This window comes from Geotrypetes seraphini, chromosome 5, assembly GCF_902459505.1.
Source record: "Geotrypetes seraphini chromosome 5, aGeoSer1.1, whole genome shotgun sequence".
Lineage (NCBI taxonomy): Eukaryota > Metazoa > Chordata > Amphibia > Gymnophiona > Dermophiidae > Geotrypetes > Geotrypetes seraphini.
Window position 1 is genome coordinate 6,294,539 of NC_047088.1, and position 20,601 is coordinate 6,315,139.

Consider the following 20,601-nt stretch of genomic DNA (forward strand, 5'->3'; position numbering starts at 1 on the left):
ACCAGTTTCAAATCCTTTCCACTATCTTGAGCCTCCCTCCCACTACAAGCTGCTCAGTTGATTAATGAGCCTCCAATGGATGACGGTATCAAAAGCGGGGTCAGTTTTCAAAGGCACTTATCTGGTGAGAGGCTGCTGCTAGCAAGGAAAGCGCCGACCAGCACTAACTGAATCACAGTAAAACAGTGGTCAAGGGACAGGGTTTGGGTGGAGCTGGAGGTCGTCCAGTTGGTGTGGAACTTTATCAGGTTAGCAGCTTGAATAAGTGAACCCCAAAAGAGCCTAAAGGGAGGGAGAGGGGTTGAGACACAGAAGAAACCTCTGGTCTGAAAACACAAAACTGACAAAGGGTCATGCATTTGGCTACAAAAACTATTTAGGGGATGGAAGTATTCCTGAGCAGAAAGAAGAACGAGGCTTGGGTGTGATCTTAAGGTGGCCAAACAGATAGAAAAGGCCAAAAGAAAAAGGAGGTAATAATGCCTCTGAAAACTGCCCTTGCGCAACAGGTTGCATTGTTTCACATTTTTAGCAGTATTTAGCAGAGATGTTTAGGCCAAAAAAGAAATATCACACATGGACCTATTTTTACCTCTCCATGTGTTAGTTTCTGTGAAAAATTACCTCTGCTCAAAGCAAGTGTAAATTATCCTCAGGGACAGAGACAGGCCCAATATGAACAGGTTGGAAACTGCCCTCAAGTTCCGATCCCATAGTCAAAGAATGGAAGAAAAGCCTATGAGCTCTGAACCACTCCTCAACGTGAAGACTACAGGTTGTGATCTCTTACACTGTGCTAGAGGCCAAGTTGGTGTCTTCATGCTTAAGTTTTCCGTCCAGCGCAAGCCCACGCTTCTCACGGTTGTTCGCCAGGACCGGTGTCACCACAAAGGTTTTTGAGAGCGTTGAGTTGGCTGCCACAGTGTCACTGATGAGGAATAGGGGAAGTGGAAAATGCAAAGCAGAAAATACCACCTGGGGCTTCTTCACAAATACAAAACAGAAGAAATTCAGCAATGCAAAGACATAGAACCTGAGTTGTGTAGCAACAAGACCATGAAAAGGCTGGAATATCATAGAGAAATGCAACCTTATATATCCCTGATCCTGACTGGGACCTAAGAAATGTGGGAACTGAGTTGCTATGAAGGAATGGATGGCATTTGTAGTTTAATTTAATTTAATTCTTATATAACGCTAATAACCGTGAGGTTTCTAAGCGGTTTACAAAAATGATGCATTAAAGATACAATAAATAAAAACTAAATAAATAAATAAGATAGGTACTTGGAAATTCCCTAACTGTCCCAAAGGCTCACAATCTAACTAAAGTACCTGAAGAAACAGTATGAAAAATAAAATAAAAAGACAGAGGTAGAGATAAAGATAGAAATGAAGAAAAAGAAAATAATTGAGAAGTTATTAAAAGAATAGCGGTGACCAAATGAAGTTTTCACAACAAACATAAATAAGAACTATTTTGTTTCAATTATATTTTAATAGTGTCCCCTCCTGATGAAGAGCCGAAACTCGAGTTGGGGGGTCATGGAGTTTTATTTGAGTAGACACAGTAGTAGCGTTGCAGTTTTCACGTTTGCACGATTATACTGCGGTGGAAAGAGAACCCAACCTGCTATTCTACAGATAAGTGATTGTTTCTTTACAATATAGTGAATACTTTTAAGGTCAAAGGTTGGGTAAGGGACAGTAAAATCTAACCGCAGCTTGGTGTCATCACTAAACCTATGGTTAGGTGGTCTGAGCACTTTTACTCATTTATATTTATACTCATATTAAATTATATAAGGGCTGTGATTGATGAGGAGATTGAAGAGTTCCCCATTTGGTTGTAGTGATATTTTATAAGGCATGTCTGCATGTAGCAAGGTGTTTTACGTAAGAAATCACTGTTTATACTGGTGCCTAGTGTTATGCCCCCGGCAGCCTTACCCTGGTTATGAAAAGGGCTCCAAGATATGCCTTATGTCATTCAGTAATTTCACAGAACTTTATTGCTGTAGTTTCTTCTTGCCAGGATTGTGAGCTAGGCATTGTGGGCAATGTAGTCTTACACATGCTGAGATCACTCCTACTTATCTGTAAAAGCTTCTCTGCCGGTGGTCTTTCTCCTTAGACTACCTCTCCTCTTCTCTTATCTAAGCTTGAATCCTTTGTCTCACTTCTGGCTCACCTTTATTTACTGGACTACCAGGTACCTGTTCCTATTGGACCCTGACTCTGCCCTTCCCTTGGCCTTAGAACTATCTTTTCACCTCTTGTGAGCTATCCGAGTACATGCAAGGATGCCTCAACCCCGAGCCTTGAAACTTTCCTAATCTGCTGGACTATTTTCCTGTCTTCCAATTCCTCATCGTCATCTACTAATGCAAAATTCTGGAACTAAGCCCAGAGGAAGAAACCTCTGAGGAAAAACTGCTAAATAACATAACATAAGATTATGCTATGAGTGAGTACAGAGATAATGTGAGTAAATCTAAACTAAACTAAACTAAACCTTAAGTTTATATACTGCGTCATCTCCACGGATGTTGTGGAGCTTGGCACGGTTTACAAGAACTTAAAATATATTTCAGAAAAGATATAAGGATTTCCTGCATGTGTGTCCTAATCAAGGACGCCTAGCAACACCTAACTTTAGAATTGGCCAGCAACGTTTTAAAAATTGGCTTAATTGGCGTGGTAGTTGATCTAATTCTTATTGTAAACCACTTAGATTCTTTGCCGAGAATTGTGGTATATAAGACACTCTATTGTATTGTTTCTTGGTTTGTGTTCGTGTAGGCCTATGATTACGGTATGTGGTTTTGAGAGAAGATTGATGTTGTAATTAGAGAATGACACAGGGACAGAGTTTGTCCCCGTCCTGTCCCTGTCCCCATGAGCTTTGTCCCTGTTCCTGTCCCAGCAAAAACTGGAATTTACATCAGAAAGAGGGACTTAGTTGAAGGAACGCCCCAGAGCAAACCTGTGAAGTTTTTTCTTCAGTTGCTGAAGCTCTAAAGGTACTGAAGGGAGGGGAGGTGGGCAGAGAGACAAAGAGGGGTCGACCCATGGCAAGGACTTTTTACTGCTCTTGTGGAGCGGTAAAAGGCTTTGCTCCCATTCCTGTAGATTTACCGTGGGTCCCCATTCCTATATCATTCTCTAGTTCTAATCTTGACATTACAGGTTCTGGTATGAGCATCACTTTCCTGGTTTGTGGGGTGATGGGAATGTAGAGAGCTTGATCATCTATCGAGACATGTGCAAATAGATGGTCTTTAAAACATGCTTTAAACTCAACTATTTGCAACCTAATTAGATTGGTATTGTCAGTAAATTGGATAGGATGTGCAGGAGCAGTTATGTGCTGGGTTATTGTGTATTGTTTTACATAAGAACCTAAGAATTGCCGCCGCTGGGTCAGACCAGTGGTCCATCATGTCCAGCAGTCCGTACACGCGGAGGCCCCCAGGTCAAAGACAAGCGCCCTAACTGAGACTAGCCTTACCTGCAGATGTTCTGGTCTAACTTTGTCTTGAATCCATGGAGGGTGTTTTCCTCTACAACAGACTCCGGAAGAGCGTTCCAGTTTTCTACCACTCTCTGGGTGAAGAACTTCCTTACGTTCGTACGGAATCTATCCTCTTTCAATTTTAGAGAGTGCCCTCTCGTTCTCCCTACCTTGGAGAGGGTGAACAAACTGTCCTTATCTACTAAGTCTATTCCCTTCAGTACCTTGAATGTTTCAATCATGTCCCCCCTCAATCTCCTCTGTTCGAGGGAGAAGAGGCCCAGTTTCTGTAATCTTTCACTGTATGGCAACTCCTCCAGCCCCTCAACCATCTTAGTCACTCTTCTCTGGACCCTTTTGTGTAGTACCATGTCCTTCTTCATGTACGGCGACCAGTGCTGGACACAGTACTCCAGGTGAGGGTGCACCGTGGCCTGGTACAGCGGCATGATAACTTTCTCCAATCTGTTCGTGATCCCTTTCTTTATCATTCCTAGCATTCTTTTCGCCGCTGCCACACATTGCACGGATGGCTTCATTGACTTGTCGATCAGAACTCCCAAGTCTCTTTCCTGGGAGGTCTCTCCAAGAACCGCCTCGGACATCCTGTATTCGTGCATGAGATTTTTGTTACCGACATGCATCACTTTACACTTATCCACATTGAACCTCATCTGCCATGTTGATGCCCATTCCTTGAGCCTGATTATGTCACGTTGCAGATCTTCGCAATTCCCCTGTGTCTTCACTACTCTAAATAACTTTGTGTCATTCGCAAATTTAATCACCTCACTCGTCATACCAATATCCAGATGTTGAAGAGCACAGGTCCAAGCACCGAGCCCTGCGGCACCCCACTGGTGACACTCTTCCAGTCCAAGCATTGTCCATTTACTCCCACTCTCTGTTTCCTATGTTCCAGCCAGTTTTTAATCCACGTGAGTATTTCACCCTCGATTCCATGGCTCGCAATTTTCCAAAGTAGTCATTCATGCGGAACCTTGTCAAATGCCTTCTGAAAATCCAGATATACAATGTCAACCGGGTCGCCTTTGTCTATCTGTCTGTTTACTCTCTCAAAGAAGTGTAGCAAGTTCGTCAAACACGATCTGCCTTTGCTAAAACCGTGCTGACATTATCTCTTTGTGCCATAGCTTCTAATTCACCCATCTTATTCCTTAGGCTTCCTGCGTTCGTGTACATACACTTGAGTTTGCGGCCTGTTCCTTTCTTACATTTCCTTCCCTCTTGTGTCCTTTTCGATCTGTCTTCCCTGTAATCCGGTGAGTCTTTCCCTCTATCCTTCAGGTATACCGGTTCCCGAACCATCGACTCTCTCTCTCAGTCGACTGTCGGCTATCCCCTTCTTCCTAGTTTAAAAACTTCTCAACTTCTCTCTTGATGTTGCTTCCTGTATAGCTTGCTCTTCCCCTAGAACATCGTAACATAGTAACATAGTAGATGACGGCAGATAAAGACCCGAATGGTCCATCCAGTCTGCCCAACCTGATTCAATTTAAATTTTTTTTTTTTTTTTTTTTTTTTCTTCTTAGCTATTTCTGGGCGAGAATCCAAAGCTTTACCCGGTACTGTGCTTGAGTTCCAACTGCCAAAATCTCTGTTAAGACTTACTCCAGCCCATCTACACCCTCCCAGCCATTGAAGCCCTCCCCAGCCCATCCTCCACCAAACGGCCATATACAGACACAGACCGTGCAAGTCTGCCCAGTAACTGGCCTAGTTCAATATTTAATATTATTTTCTGATTCTAAATCTTCTGTGTTCATCCCACGCTTCTTTGAACTCAGTCACAGTTTTACTCTCCACCACCTCTCTCGGGAGCGCATTCCAGGCATCCACCACCCTCTCCGTAAAGTAGAATTTCCTAACATTGCCCCTGAATCTACCACCCCTCAACCTCAAATTATGTCCTCTGGTTTTACCATTTTCCTTTCTCTGGAAAAGATTTTGTTCTACGTTAATACCCTTTAAGTATTTGAACGTCTGAATCATATCTCCCCTGTCTCTCCTTTCCTCTAGGGTATACATATTCAGGTCTTCCAGTCTCTCCTCATACGTCTTCTGGCGCAAGCCTCCTATCATTTTCGTCGCCCTCCTCTGGACCGCCTCAAGTCTTCTTATGTCTTTCGCCAGATACGGTCTCCAAAACTGAACACAATACTCCAAGTGGGGCCTCACCAATGACCTGTACAGGGGCATCAACACCTTCTTCCTTCTACTGACTACGCCTCTCTTTATACAGCCCAGAATCCTTCTGGCAGCAGCCACTGCCTTATCACACTGTTTTTTCGCCTTTAGATCTTCGGACACTATCACCCCAAGGTCCCTCTCTCCGTCCGTGCATATCAGCTTCTCTCCTCCCAGCATATACGGTTCCTTCCTATTATTAATCCCCAAATGCATTACTCTGCATTTCTTTGCATTGAATTTTAGTTGCCAGGCATTAGACCATTCCTCTAACTTTTGCAGATCCTTTTTCATATTTTCCACTCCCTCTTCGGTGTCTACTCTGTTACAAATCTTGGTATCATCTGCAAAAAGGCACACTTTTCCTTCTAGCCCTTCAGCAATGTCACTTACATACATATTGAACAGGATTGGCCCCAGCACCGAACCCTGAGGGACTCCACTAGTCACCTTTCCTTCCTTCGAGCGACTTCCATTAACCACCACCCTCTGGCGTCTGTCCGATAGCCAGTTTCTTACCCAGTTCACCACTTTGGGTCCTAACTTCAGCCCTTCAAGTTTGTTCAACAGCCTCCTATGAGGAACTGTATCAAAGGCTTTGCTGAAATCCAAGTAAATTACATCTAGCATATGTCCTTGATCCAGCTCTCTGGTCACCCAATCAAAAAATTCAATCAGGTTCGTTTGGCACGATTTACCTTTTGTAAAGCCATGTTGCCTCGGATCCTGTAACCCATTAGATTCAAGGAAATACACTATCCTTTCTTTCAGCAACACTTCCATTATTTTTCCAACAACTGAAGTGAGGCTCACCGGCCTGTAGTTTCCTGCTTCATCCCTGTGACCACTTTTATGAATAGGGACCACATCCGCTCTCCTCCAATCCCCAGGAATCACTCCCGTCTCCAGAGATTTGTTGAACAAGTCTTTAATAGGACTCGCCAGAACCTCTCTGAGTTCCCTTAGTATCCTGGGATGGATCCCGTCTGGTCCCATCGCTTTGTCCACCTTCAGTTTTTCAAGTTGCTCATAAACACCCTCCTCCGTGAACGGCGCAGAATCTACTCCATTTTCTCGTGTAACTTTGCCGGACAATCTCGGTCCTTCTCCAGGATTTTCTTCTGTGAACACAGAACAGAAGTATTTGTTTAGCACATTTGCTTTCTCCTCATCACTCTCCACATATTTGTTCCCAGCATCTTTTAGCTTAGCAATTCCATTTTTTATCTTCCTCCTTTCACTAATATATCTGAAAAAATTTTTATCTCCCTTTTTTACATTTTTAGCCATTTGTTCTTCCGCCTGTGCCTTCGCTAAACGTATCTCTCTCTTGGCTTCTTTCAGTTTCACCCTGTAGTCCTTTCTGCTCTCCTCTTCTTGGGTTTTTTTATATTTCATGAACGCCAACTCTTTCGCCTTTATTTTCTCAGCCACTAGGTTGGAGAACCATATCGGCTTCCTTTTTCTCTTGTTTTTATTGATTTTCTTCACATAAAGGTCCGTAGCCATTTTTTTCGCTCCTTTCAGCTTAGACCACTGTCTTTCCACTTCTCTTATGTCCTCCCATCCTAACAGCTCTTTCTTCAGGTACTTTCCCATTGCATTAAAGTCCGTACGTTTGAAATCTAGGACTTTAAGTATCGTGCGGCCGCTCTCCACTTTAGCCGTTATATCAAACCAAACCGTTTGATGATCGCTACTACCCAGGTGAGCACCCACTCGAACATTAGATATACTCTCTCCATTTGTGAGGACCAGATCCAATATCGCTTTTTCCCTTGTGGGTTCCGTCACCATTTGTCTGAGCAGAGCCTCTTGAAAGGCATCCACAATCTCCCTACTTCTTTCCGATTCCGCAGTCGGAACATTCCAGTCCGCATCCGGCAGGTTGAAATCTCCCAACAGCAGAACCTCCTCTTTCCTTCCAAACTTTTGGATATCCACAATCAGATCCTTATCAATTTGCTGCGATTGAGTCGGAGGTCTGTAGACTACACCCACGTAGATAGAAGTTCCATCTTCTCTTTTCAGAGCAATCCATATCGCTTCTTCCTCTCCCCAGGTCCCTTGCATTTCGGTCGCTTGGATATTGATCTTTACATAGAGAGCTACTCCTCCACCTTTATGACCATCTCTGTCCTTCCTAAAAAGATTATATCCCGGTATGTTTGCATCCCAGCCATGTGATTCACTGAACCATGTCTCTGTGATAGCAACAATATCTAGATCTGCCTCTAATATCAGGGCTTGCAGATCATGAACTTTGTTGCTTAGACTGCGAGCATTTGTGGTCATCGCTTTCCAGCTATTTTTCAGCGATAATCTCCTTTTTCGTATGGATTTTTGTATAGCATGAAGTGGAATCCTTCTTCCTCACACCAGCACCGCATCCACACGTTGACTCCTTACAGCTCCATCTGCCTCTTCTCATCAGCCCTGGGTACCGGCAGGATCTCCAAGAATGCTATCCTCTGTGTTCTGGTCTTCAGCTTGCTTCCTAGCATCCAGAACTGGTCCTTCAGTACTTCCCTGTTGTAGTTCCTGTTGCTCACGTTGTTTGTCCCCACATGGATCAGTACCGCCGTATCTTCTTCTTCCACACTGTCGATGATCCTGTCGATGTGGCTCACTATGTCTTCTACCTTGGCTCCTGGTAGGCAGGTCACCAGCAAATCCAGTCTTCCTCCCGCTATGTGGCTGTTGACTTGTCTGATGATGGAGTCCCCCACAATGATTGCTGTTCTCTCTATCTTCTCTTGATTCTCCAGCCGTAGGTCCATGTCCCTGGTGTATGTCCGTCTCTCCTGCCGCAGGTCCGTATCCTTCGTTCTCGCTACTTTGTCACCCATTTCTTCATGGTGGTTGTCTGTCGGGTGGTCCACACTCTCTGTAGGTGTCTTTCGGCAGTTCCACTGTTGCTGGTGATTCCACAGCCTCCCTGTATGCCTCCTCTATGAACTTCTCCAGCTCTCTGACTTCTTCCTCAATGGTGTCCTCTGTCTTATTCTCTGCTTCCTCTGTCTTGACATTCTCTGCATCTCTATCTCCCTCCTCCGCTGCTTGAAGTGCCTCGAGTTCCAGTATTCTATCTTCCAGGAGTCTGACTTGTCTCTTCAGGCTCTCCAGTTCTCCGCATCAAGCGCATATGTAAGACCACCTCCCAGAGGGGAGGTAGTCATACATATGGCAGACAGTGCAGAAAACTGGGTAGCTCAACATCTTGCTTCTGTCTGCTGCTTCCATTGCTGCCTGCTTGCTGGTCTGCTGTGTTTGTCCTCTGCACCTGCTGTCCTCTGTGTCTGCCTGGCTGTGTGTCCTTTGTGCCTGCTTGTCCTCCTTCTGCTCTCCTTTAGCGGTGTGTGGTTGTGTGCCCTCTGCGCCTGCTGTGGTCTCTTTCAGCTCTGCTTTAGCGGTGGTTTGTCCCTTCTCAAGGCCCTTCGCAAAGGCACTCTCGCTAAGGCGAGCGCCTTTAACGCTCGCCTTCAACGCATGCCAAACAGCTGAGCGCCGTTGGCCTCTCCCATTTTAAGGGGAAGCTTCGGTGGTCGATGTCGTGGGTGGGCGGAGCTAACTTTTGCCGATTCCCCTCGCAGACTCCTGCCTCTTCTTCCCCTCTCCTGCTGTTTTTCACTCCTTTTGCTTCCCTTTTCCCTCTATTACACTTCTCCAAACGCTGCTTCTCTCCTGCTTGCCTGCCCAAGTTTTAATATGATTTATGTTCTTTATAAACCACCTAGGTTTAGGCAGTGTACAAATTTTAAAAATGAATAAATGAACTAAACCTTAATTTTATAGACCAAAAGGTGCTCGACTCGGTTTACAATCATGTAAATATAGGATATATGGTAAATATAGAAGAAGAATGTCATCTAGAATGGCTTTGTTTCCAAAGTGTTTAGTAAAGAAGAAATAAATGGGTGAGGTGATTTGGCTCTTGTTTGGGTCCAGTTGGTCATAGCCAGTTGTTTGTGGATGGGACTAAGATAGGCCTTTACGAAAGTTTTGGTAGGAGGTTGTGTTCATGAATTGTGCTGGTAAAAGATTCCACCATTTTGCTGCCAGATATGGAACGGCTGAAGAGTGACTAGTTTTGTATTTGATTCCTCTAGGATTTGGGAATCTTATTCTCATACTGTTGCTAATCAGGTTGTATTTATCGTTGGCTGGTAGTCTGGTGTTTCACCATGGAAGATGAAAAAGATCAATGTACATAGTTTAAAAATACCCCTTGCTGCAAAAGGGAGCCAGTGTACAGGGGTGTCATTTTGTCATATTTAGTTGCTGAGAAAATAAGTCTGGCTGCTACAACATCAAAGAAAAGGGGGGTAATAGGAGGATTATTCATTATCTAGACAGATTGAATGATTACCCAAATGAGTTTTAATTTCTTAACATAGTCTCGTCAAACCATTTTTATCCTACTGTAACTTAATTTCTCTTTTTAAGCACCAAATATTGCTAAGGGAGATTAGCATATCATAAGATTTAGGAACTCAGATCATAGACCATTCCAGGTCCGCATTATTTTGATTCAGCGCTGATTGTGGCTGGTTCCACCATAAGGTAAGTGATGCCTTTATCATTATTGTTATGGTGACATTTTAAAAAACCAGTGCTTTGACAAAAATGAATGTCATTCAAGGAATCAGTGATTTAAAAAAAATTTTTATTTTGCACACAAAAACGAACCCCCTCCAAAAAAATTTTAATGTCACAGATGTAGTTTCAACAATATAGATAGCACATATATCATAATTAATTTATAAGGTAGGGTGGGAGGAATGAGCATATATGATTTAAAAAAGGAGCTCACATAATGCGGACCTGGAATGGTCTATGATCTGAGTTCCTAAATCTTATGATATGCTAATCTTCCTTAGCAGTATTTGGTGCTTAAAAAGAGATCTCTATAGAAAAATTAAGTTACAGTAAGATAAAAATGGTTTGACAAGAATGTTAAGAAATTAAAACTCATTTGGGTAATCATTCAATCTTTCCAGATAATGAAACTATGATATTTTCATAATCATCCTATTACCCACATTTTCAATGGTTTGCAGTTTTTGCCGTATATTTTCTTAGCATCCTACATAAAGGCCATTGCAATAATCGAGTTGGGATCGTACCAATGACTGACCATTCTGTCTTTATCTCTTCCCCAGTACATTCTCTATTTCTCTTCTCTCCAGTCTCTGCAATGCCCTTGTTCCGCTTTATGGCTGATCAGATTTTACTTACTTTGTCTCTTCAGCACAGAGGACTTTAGTGTATTTATCCAAGGAAAAGAGGACCACATCGGTGATTTGCTCAACTAATCAGAAAACAAAAAAACAGAACTTCTGTCATCTCAGACATTTCAAAGAAATCTTATCCCTCATTTGTATTGAGTTTCAGTTTGCTTATCTACATAACAAAATACAGTGTCCTAATGAGACCTCCTCCAACGCTATGAAATAGTGTAAGGAGAAGCTCTCTGCCCTACTGTGACCTCTAATCTCAAGCATAGTGCAAAGAGAGCATCTCCTAGCCCTACTGTGACCTCCTCCAACTTCAAGAAATAGTGCAAGAAGAGGTTCTCAGCCCTACAGAGACTTTCTGCAACCCCAAGGCATAAAGCAAGAGGCTCTCTGCCCTTCCAAGCATACAGCCTCCCACTTTCCCTTCCCCTCAGAAGTATCCTGTTTCTCCCTCCCTTCTGCCTACCCTCCCTCCATGGGTGAAGCCCCTCCCCTCTACCTGGAGCTGCACTTCTGCTGCAGTCACTACCACACATCGCTCTTCACCAGATCAGCCCTTAAGCAAAGTGCGATTGGCCAGCACTGGAGCTTGAGTAGATACATGTGCTCAAGGCCTGCTGTATCCTAACCCCTGCAAATTTCCTGTTCAGAGTGGGGAGGGGTGGCATAAGACCTTAAGTGCGCATATCTGCTCAAGATCCCATTCTGGCTGCTCTCAGCTTGCTTTAGGTCTGCTGCCAATAATGGCCCTGGTGCCAGTTCTAGATTTATCCTACCCTAGGCGTATGAAGACAAGACCTGAACTGGACACCCCAGATTCTGCACTGAATGCAACATTGAAGAATAAACTCTGAAATACATTTTCTCCTGTGTTGATCAAAATACAAAGACGAAGAAATGTACGTTCCCAGAGATGACACATTTCAGTGACTAAAATGCTTTCTTGTCTGATCATTTTACTTCTCTGAGTGAGTTGGTCCTGGACTCCTTTTTTGTTGCTTCTTTCTCCCTGTCTTCTTCTCCCAACATCTGTCTCTAGCAATGATCTTCTGTATTTTCTTTGTTTCTCTCCATCCTCATGCAGATTTCTTTCTTCTCTCTGCATCCCTCAAGTTCCAGTCTTCAATTTTAACTTCTCACCTACCCACCATCTTTCCATCCAACTTCCTTCTCTATCAACTTTACGGAAGGCTTTGAAAACTCACCTATTTCAGAAATCCTTAACTGACTCTCTAATTTAAATCAAGGTTTATACATGATGAAGCCTGTACCTTATTATCTTGTTCTCCAATTAATTTTTGTGAATCGAGTCGAGCCCTATTGTAGGGATGAATCGGTATATAAGATCAAGGATTGGATTGGACTTTCTAGTGCACTCACCTTTTCCTCTTCCACTCATCTCTAGGCTTCTCTTCCCCCCCTCCCCACTGTACACCCCATTACCACCCACTGCACTCACCCCCTCCACCATCCTAAATCTTTTTTTTTTCTCTCTCTCTCCCCTCTCTCACTTTTATTCAATCTCTCCCCTGACTGCAGTCCCTTTCCTCAGTCTCATACCCTCTAACACAGGGCTTCCCAAACTGTGGCCTGTGACCCCAAAGGTAATTTTAAAATCCACCTTTGGGGTTGCGACCTGGGCAGGCCATGAAATACCACCTCATCAGCCCGTGTTTGCTGTTGATCTTGCTCTATAATTAAGCCTGTATGGGTCCCTTAAAAGGTGGGAGATGACGACAGCACCTTCCCGTGATGCTGTAAGAGGGCTGGAAGGTAGGTCTCTGGGGTCATGTGCTTTCTGTCATCATGCTAATGGAATCACAGCCACAAGAAGGTGACCAGGAGCTGAACGCAGGCAACAGATATGGTAATATTTAGAGAGGGACAGTATCTAATCTAATTTAATCTAATCCTTAGGTTTGTATACTGCATCATCTCCACGTTCATAGAGCTCGATGCGGTTTACAGTAGGAGAAATAGGAAAGAACTACAACAGAGGGTTAGAGGTAGAAGTGTGAAGAAAATTTAGAGGACTTGGGATGCCAAGATATAAGAGTTTCCTTGATTCCTAAGTTGGAGGGAGACTTACATTTTTTGAGAAAAGCCAGGTTTTCAGATGTTTGCGGAAAACTTGGAGAGAGCTTAAGTTCTGAAGAGGGGAGGTAAGGTTGTTCTAGAGCTCAGTGATTTTAAAGTGGAGGGAGGTCCCTAGCTTTCCTGTGTGGGAAATGCCTTTTAGCGAGGGGAAGGATAGTTTTAATTTGTGGGAGGATCTGGTGGTATTAGGGTTTGAGGAATTCCAAGAAAGAGGGATAAAGGGAGGGAGGATACCATATAGGATTTTGAAAGTTAAACAGGCGCATTTATAGTGGACCCTGGCGATTATCGGAAGCCAGTGGAGCTTGGCCAGGAGCGGGGAGACATGGTCAAATTTACTTTTAGCGAAGATGAGCTTGGCCGCGGCATTCTGAATCCGTTGGAGTCTGTGGAGGTTTTTCTTAGTTAGGCTTAAGTAGATAGAGTTGCAATAGTCCAATCTGGAGAGGATGATGGATTGGACAAGGAGGGTAAAATGTTTTTGATGGAAGCAGGATCTAACTTTCCTCAGCATGTGAAGACTGAAAAAGCATTTTTTTACCAAGGATTGGAGGTGGTCATTGAAGGACAATGTGAAATCAATGATGATGCCCAAGACCTTGCTCGAGAACTCAAGCTGCAGAGAGGAGCCAGAGGGTAGTGGGATGGAGGTGGGTAGGTGATCTAGTTTTGGACCGAGCCAAAGAAGTCTTGTTTTGGATTCATTCAATTTCATTTGCACAGTGTGGGCCCAGGATTGTAGGTTCATTATACAAGAGGATATGTTCTTAGACAGGTCGGTGAGGTTCGAATTGGTCTCGAGGAGGACGAGGATGTCGTCTGCATAAGTGTAAATTGTTTCAAGGGGGGATAGGTGGAGGAGTTTTAGGGAGGACATATAGATGTTGAAAAGGATAGGGAATAGTGGAGAGCCTTGTGGGACTCCACAATTCGGTTTCCAGGGGGAGGATGAGGTGCCATTCATGTTAACAATGTAAGAACGAGAGCGGAGGAATTTAGAGAACCAACCTAGGACTGTGGAGTCGATACCTATCTCAGAGAGTTGGTAAACAAGAATATCATGGTGAACAACGTCGAAAGCAGCGGAAAGGTCAAATTGTAGGAGGACGGCGAACTTGTTTCGAGAGTGAAGTTGTTGAACCCTTGAAATCAGGGAAGACAGCAGGGACAGTAGGGAAGTTAGGACGAAAGCCATATTGATAGGGTAAAAGAATAGAGAATCTCTCTAAGTATGATGAGAGTTGGGAAGAAATGATGGACTCTAGCATCTTGGTTAGGAGAGGGATATTTGCAATTGGGCGATAGCAGTATGTTCAAATTGCATGGGACAAGCGGTCAGCTCGCTTTCAAAGAGGAAGCCTAGCTCTGTTTTGCCAGTACAGAGTGCCAGAGAAACTGCAAGCCATGTGTGAAGAATTTAAAAATTGCTCTTGTCATGCTGCGCTGAAGCTCGGCTGGGGACTTGCACAGAAAATAAACTCAGCCCTTCAATTTGGTGATGGAAAGGATGTTTAATACTCGAATGAGCCCTGCCATACACCACCATATCTTCTAGTCCAGTGTCTCGCAAACTATTTCCAGCCACGGCTAGAAGGCACCCAGAAGTGCACATGCGTCGCCATGATGATGTCACACATGCATTTGACTTCATCACAGCGATGACTGCGCATGCGCAAAGATGCTGCAGATGAGGCCTTCAGCCAGCAGTGGGGGGGGGGGGGGTCAACAGGAGAGCCGTGGAGAGCAGTAGAGATGCCGGGGTGGAGGAAAGGCGCCGGCTATCTACAGGATGTGCCTCTCTCTGTGAAAGGCACGTCCTTTAGACAGTCAGCCCACATCGGAGCATCTGCTCCCCCTAGTGTGTTGTTGCACACCTGAAATCACAGGAGGCACAGTAGTGCTCCGTGGTACACAGTTTGCAATACGCTGCTCTAGTCTCTAGGCGAGGTGCTCAGAATCAGGATGTGGAAGAGAGGCATCAACTGAGGTGGACAGCACAGCAACCAGAGAAGGTTGGGGGAGGGGGAGGTATATCATGATGCTGCATTTGGGGGCAACCTGTACCCTGCTGAGGAGAAGCAAAACACTTCAAGGGCATCTGCAGGAGACAGTCAGGGCCTTTTCTCACCTGTCACTTTGATCTTCTTCACAGTCTTGCTTGTTGAGTTGTTAATTTTGACATTTACATTGATGGGTTCGCCATGGTAGTAAACCTGCGTGTAAAAAGAGGGTGTTAGAGAGTACAAGAAGGAATAAATCCTGCCAGAGCACGGGGAGTTCCTACAGAAACATCAGCTGCAGATCCCAAGCGCCTAAGAATAGGCCCACACCAGCATACCCCTAAAACACAGGATGGCAGGGAAAGGAGGTGGGACTCGAAAAAAGCTCATAAATAGTAGCTCATGTATCGTAACTGTTGTAACACCATTACTGATGTAGTACCTGAAGATTGGCGGGTGGCCAGAGTTACACTGATTTTTAAAAAGGGTTTCAGGGGAGATCCAGGAAATTAAAGACTGGTAAACCTGACTTCAGTGCCAGGCAAAATGGTGGAAACAATTATAAAAAATAAAAAATTGTAGGACATGTAGACAGACATGATTTAATGAGACGGAGTCAGCATGGGTTCAGCTGAGGGAGATTTTGCCTCACAAATTTGCTTGACTTCTTTGAAGGTGTGAATAAACATGTGGATAAAGATGAGCCGGTTGATATAATATATCTAGATTTTCAGAACGCTTTTGATAAAGTTCCTAACGAGAGGCTCCTGAGAAAATTAAAGTGTCATGGGATAGGTGGCAAAGTTCATTCGTGGATTAGGAATTGGTTATTGGATAGAAAACAGAGGGTAGGTTTAAATGGTCATGTTTCTCAGTGGAGGAGAGTAAACAGTGGAGTGCCACAGGGGTCTGTACTGGGGCCGGTGCTATTTAACTTATTTATAAGTGATCTGGAAATTGGAAAGACGAGTGAGCCTCAGCACCCTGGGGTTGTGGGTTCAAACCCTGGGCAAGTCACGAAGCCATCTCTTTCCCCTTCAGTCGGTTCACAGTGTCGTTATGCTCATGTTACCTCTCTCCTCAAGTCGCTTCCTGTTACTGAGCTGCACCTCCTCAGTATCTCTCCTACTACTACTATTTATTATTTCTATAGCGCTAAAAGGTGTACGCAGCGCTGTACATTTTGACATACAATAGACAGTCCCTGCTCAGAAGGGCTTACAATCTAATTTAGACAGGACATTTCAGGGTTGGGGAGATTATAGTGGATCTAGGTATCTGACAGCAGTGAGGGGGAGTTAAGAGTTGAAGGCGGTTTCAAAAAGTGGGCCTTTAGCTTGGATTTGAACACTGCTAGGGATAGAGCGTGGCCTATTGATTCAGGCAGCCTATACTCCACCCCAGGAACTTCATTCGTCAGGCAAGTCTCTCTTGTCTGTACCCTGTGGCGGCTCACTGGTAGAGCTGCTGCCTCTGCACCCGGAGGTTGTGAGATTAAATCCTGGTGCTGCTCCTTGCGACCCTGGGCAAGTCACTTAATCCTCCAGTCCCACTGCTTTGAATGTCAGCTTTGAAATGCCAAAGTGACAAAAAGGCAGTATACAAGTCCTCTTTCCCTCTACTGACACTTATATAGCACTGAAAGGCATGTGCAGTGCTGTACATTTTGACATTTAATAGATGGTCCCTGCTCAGAAGAGCTTACCATCTAACTTGGACAGACAGACACAGACATATAGGGTTGGGGATGCAGAACCCAAGGTGAGAGGAGTTAGGAGTCGAAAGCACTCTCAAGGAAGTGGGCTTTTAACTGGGCTTTGAACACTGCCAGAGACGGAGCCCGCCGTAGAGCTGCGTTTAAGTCCTAACTATACCAACTTGTGAAGCACCATATTTGTTTGCCATTCCCTCTGTAGTTCTCTACCTCTTCATCCTTCTTTATTTCCCTACAAGAGCAGCATAGAGTGATTCACCATTGCTGTCCAGTAGGTCTGTCATAATTAGATTGTAAGCTCTCTTGAGCAGGGACCATTACTTGCGTGTTTAATTACAGTGCTGCGTGCGTCTGGTAGTGATATAGATATAATAAACAGTAGTAGTAGTTAATTGGGAAGCACATGGGCATTGCCACCCGCTAGCAGAGTTCCTGAGTTTACACAATGGCTCCTTTAAATAGTGTCCAAGAGTATCAGGCCACAGCTTTGTCTGACTTTTACCTCACCTTAGGAAGCTGAGCGAGGTCAGATGCTCACACACCTCTTTATCCAGTGAAGCTTCCAGGTGCAGGGGCTTGTCCGACATCATGAATTGTCGGGTGGTCCCTGATGTGGGTGCAAGACCTGTGTTTTCAGGAGCAAACTGTACCTTCCGGATCATGAGTCTTACAGAATTCCTGTAGAAGAAGAGAAAAAAGGTAAAATACAGGAGACTGGAATTAAAATATAAGATTAACTGGGAAATCCATTAATGCGCCAGCCCATAGGCAGCATCTGTGTGGGCTCCTGACAAATTGAAATGTTTGAGGGTGTGGTATGGCCCTCCCACCCTTGGTTCACATTTCATTTATTACTCTCTTGAAAACTCTTTCTAACTATAGGAAATCTCCTACTTCCAAATCTCTCACTAGCCCTCCGGACCAGGGCTGCCCAAGTCCGGTCCTCGAGATCTACAGGCAGGTCAGGTTTTCAGGATATCCACAATGAATATGCACAAGAGAGATTTGCCTGCACTGCCTTATTGGTATGCAAATCTCTCTCATGCATGTTCATTGTGGATATCCTGAAAACCTGACCTGCCTGTAGATTTCGAGGACCGGACTTGGGCAGCCCTGCTCTGGACTATCACAGACTCACTCTAACTCTATACCACAGGTGTCAAAGTCCCTCCTCAAGGGCCGCAATCCAGTGGGGTTTTCAGGATTTCCCTAATGAATATGCATGAGATCTATTTGCATGCACTGCTTTCATTGTATGATCTCATGCATAGTCATTGGGGAAATCCTGAAAACCCCACTGGATTGCGACCGTCAAGGAGGGACTTTGACACTCCTGCTCTATACTTAGAAACCAACTGAGAGACCAAAGGAAATACAAATAAATATGTAGGTTGGAAGGGAACCATCTATAGTCCAGAGTTATCATCAGTCATACTAAAACAGATAGCTGGGATAGTCTTAAGAATAGAGACCAAGGCTCTGTAAGCCAAACCTGGCCACTCTGGTCCTTAGAACTACATTGCCTTGATAATAGCAATGTCACAGTCTCTGCTCTCCATCCCAGTCATCCCAGGCCAAGGTAGATGTGGTGACCTGAGTCACCTTCTCCGCAGCAAATCCTTAGCGCATAGACTTTGCTACATCACCCCTTCACCACCTAAACCCATTAACCTCAAAACTGCAAAACAACAAAGACATTCTAGTAAATGATTTCCTTGCAGACAATAATTACCGAAACCTGGCTTAAAGATAATGACGGAGCTACTTTGGGTATGCTTTGCCCACCGAGGTACCAAACGCAAGCTTGCTCACGCACCAGCACTAAAGGTGGGAACCTTGCAGCTATAATTTTAAATCATCGGTGTGCATGCTGTTCCTGCCTAGGCAGCGATCCGGGGGGGAGGGAGCAGGTGTGGGGGAGTCCGGAGCTGAAGAGGTTCTGCCACAGGGTCCTGCTCGGGGGGGGGGGGGGGAGGAAGGGAGGAAAGAAAGAACATAGGCAACATGCCATGGGCTGGAGGTAGGGGGTTGGGAAGACAGGGAGGACATATGCTGCATGGGCCGGGGGGGGGGGGTGAAGGCAGGGAAGAACAGATGTTGCTCGGGTTGGAAAAAATGGTATTACAATTAATACTATCATTATTATGGCGTAGGGTCAGGGGTGGAGCTTTTGGGCCCCCAAAACAAAAAAGTGTTCTGCTGCCTATGTATATATAGTATATATGCTTTTTAAATATTATTAGATACATTTTTACCTGATTCTCTCTCAGTTGAATTACATGAATGCATAATTGTAAGCTTTGCTGGATTAATTTTCTGAGGAGATTTAATTTGAAAGGAAATTCTGGAATGAAAGTTAAGAGGTGATGGGCTCCGGAGTAATCTAAGGAAATCATTTTTACAGGAAGAAAAAATAATAATAAATGTAAGGCATTTAAAGGGGAGAGGTAGGAGACAGAGAGTCTGTAGCAGGAAGCTACACGTAATAGCAGAGCCCCAGGACTGTTAAATTCATAATCATTTTTAAAGTGTGTTTCAGAATTTAAACTGGATTTTATCCCTTAATTGTGTAAGACCACAGACTCAGCATCTGTGCCATTGAAAAAAGCCCCAGCAGCTGAGGTGCTTTGAGGCTTCCCCAAACCGGCTCTGCAAGTGTGTTAAAGTCACAACGACTGATTGGACGGGATTACAGGCAAACTTTGCGCAAATCATTTGCATGCAAACTTGTTGGAACATCAATCGCTGTTCCAGAAATGCCCCCAAATTGGCCCTTAGCAACTGTGTTTTGTGTACTTAGCTCCAAGGGGTTAGAGTAGGGCTGCCAATCAAATACAGGGTGGATGAAGAATCGCTATGCTAGATTGCATCATATGCTATGAGTTATTTTATTGGCTAGACTGGATGGGCCATCTTCCGTCAACTATTATGTTACTATGAGCGTAAATAAAAACTGGATAGGAATGTGAGTGGAATATGTGGGGTACAGGGGTGGGTTAAGGTGGGGCTTTGAGCACAAGACACGATTTGCTCATTCTCTCTCAGCTCTTGGATTTGTCCTGTCTTGTTAACCCCCTTTCTCTGGTAGAAGAGCCCCCAGTAATGGTAGGAGTGAGATGAAGTTGGCCATTATGCAAAGGTGTTTGCTGGAATATGTTTTATGTCTGGTTTTCCCAGGAGCTGGAGAGCAGAAACCATTTCCTTACCTCTTGCAAATGTTCTCTTGTAGATTTTCAGCACAGAAGCCTTTGATTTCAAAATCGACCCCACAACACTGGAAAAATTGCAGGCAGCGGTTACAAATTTATTTTACATAATATACCACTATTAAGTCAAAGTATACACATTAAAACAAATACCCCCCCCCCCCATATGCACACACAGAAAAGAACTACAATAATAAAAGAACAGACCCCCCACAAAAAAAAGTATCCACCTCAAAACATACATATCCCAAGATAATAAATATTTTAAAAAGATTTTACATATTCTCTGTCTTTCTCACTATGGCACTGCCGGAAACTGAAGCAGAGAGGCCTGACTGGAGCACAATAGGTGGCATGGAGCATAGGATGTGATCAATTGAATCCATGTACTGGGCAATCCCATTTTTTTAATTTGACATGGAAGCCAATGGATTTCAGTTAGCAGAGGGGTGGCATGCTCATACCTACCCACTCTGCCTACCAAGCAAACAGCCACATTTTGAAGCTTTCAATAACATTTGCATGATCTAGTTTAGGCATAGAAGAAGGCTACTAAAATGGTGCGTGGTCTTTGTCATAAGTCGTATGGGGACAGACTTAAAGATCTCAATCTGTAGACTTTGGA

General features: G+C 44.2%; 1 protein-coding gene across 1 annotated transcript in view; it reads right to left on the bottom strand.

The window, feature by feature from the left end:
* ARR3 (arrestin 3) overlaps positions 1–20,601 on the bottom strand; it is a 65,503-nt gene that overhangs the window by 16,161 nt on the left and 28,741 nt on the right. The window contains exons 7-11 of the mRNA XM_033945808.1: positions 19,977–20,044; positions 17,313–17,448; positions 15,185–15,269; positions 10,961–11,033; positions 791–928 (exon numbers count right to left, since the gene is read on the bottom strand). Of these exons, the coding sequence (XP_033801699.1) occupies positions 791–928; positions 10,961–11,033; positions 15,185–15,269; positions 17,313–17,448; positions 19,977–20,044 (500 nt within the window). The remainder of the gene's footprint in view (positions 1–790; positions 929–10,960; positions 11,034–15,184; positions 15,270–17,312; positions 17,449–19,976; positions 20,045–20,601) is intronic.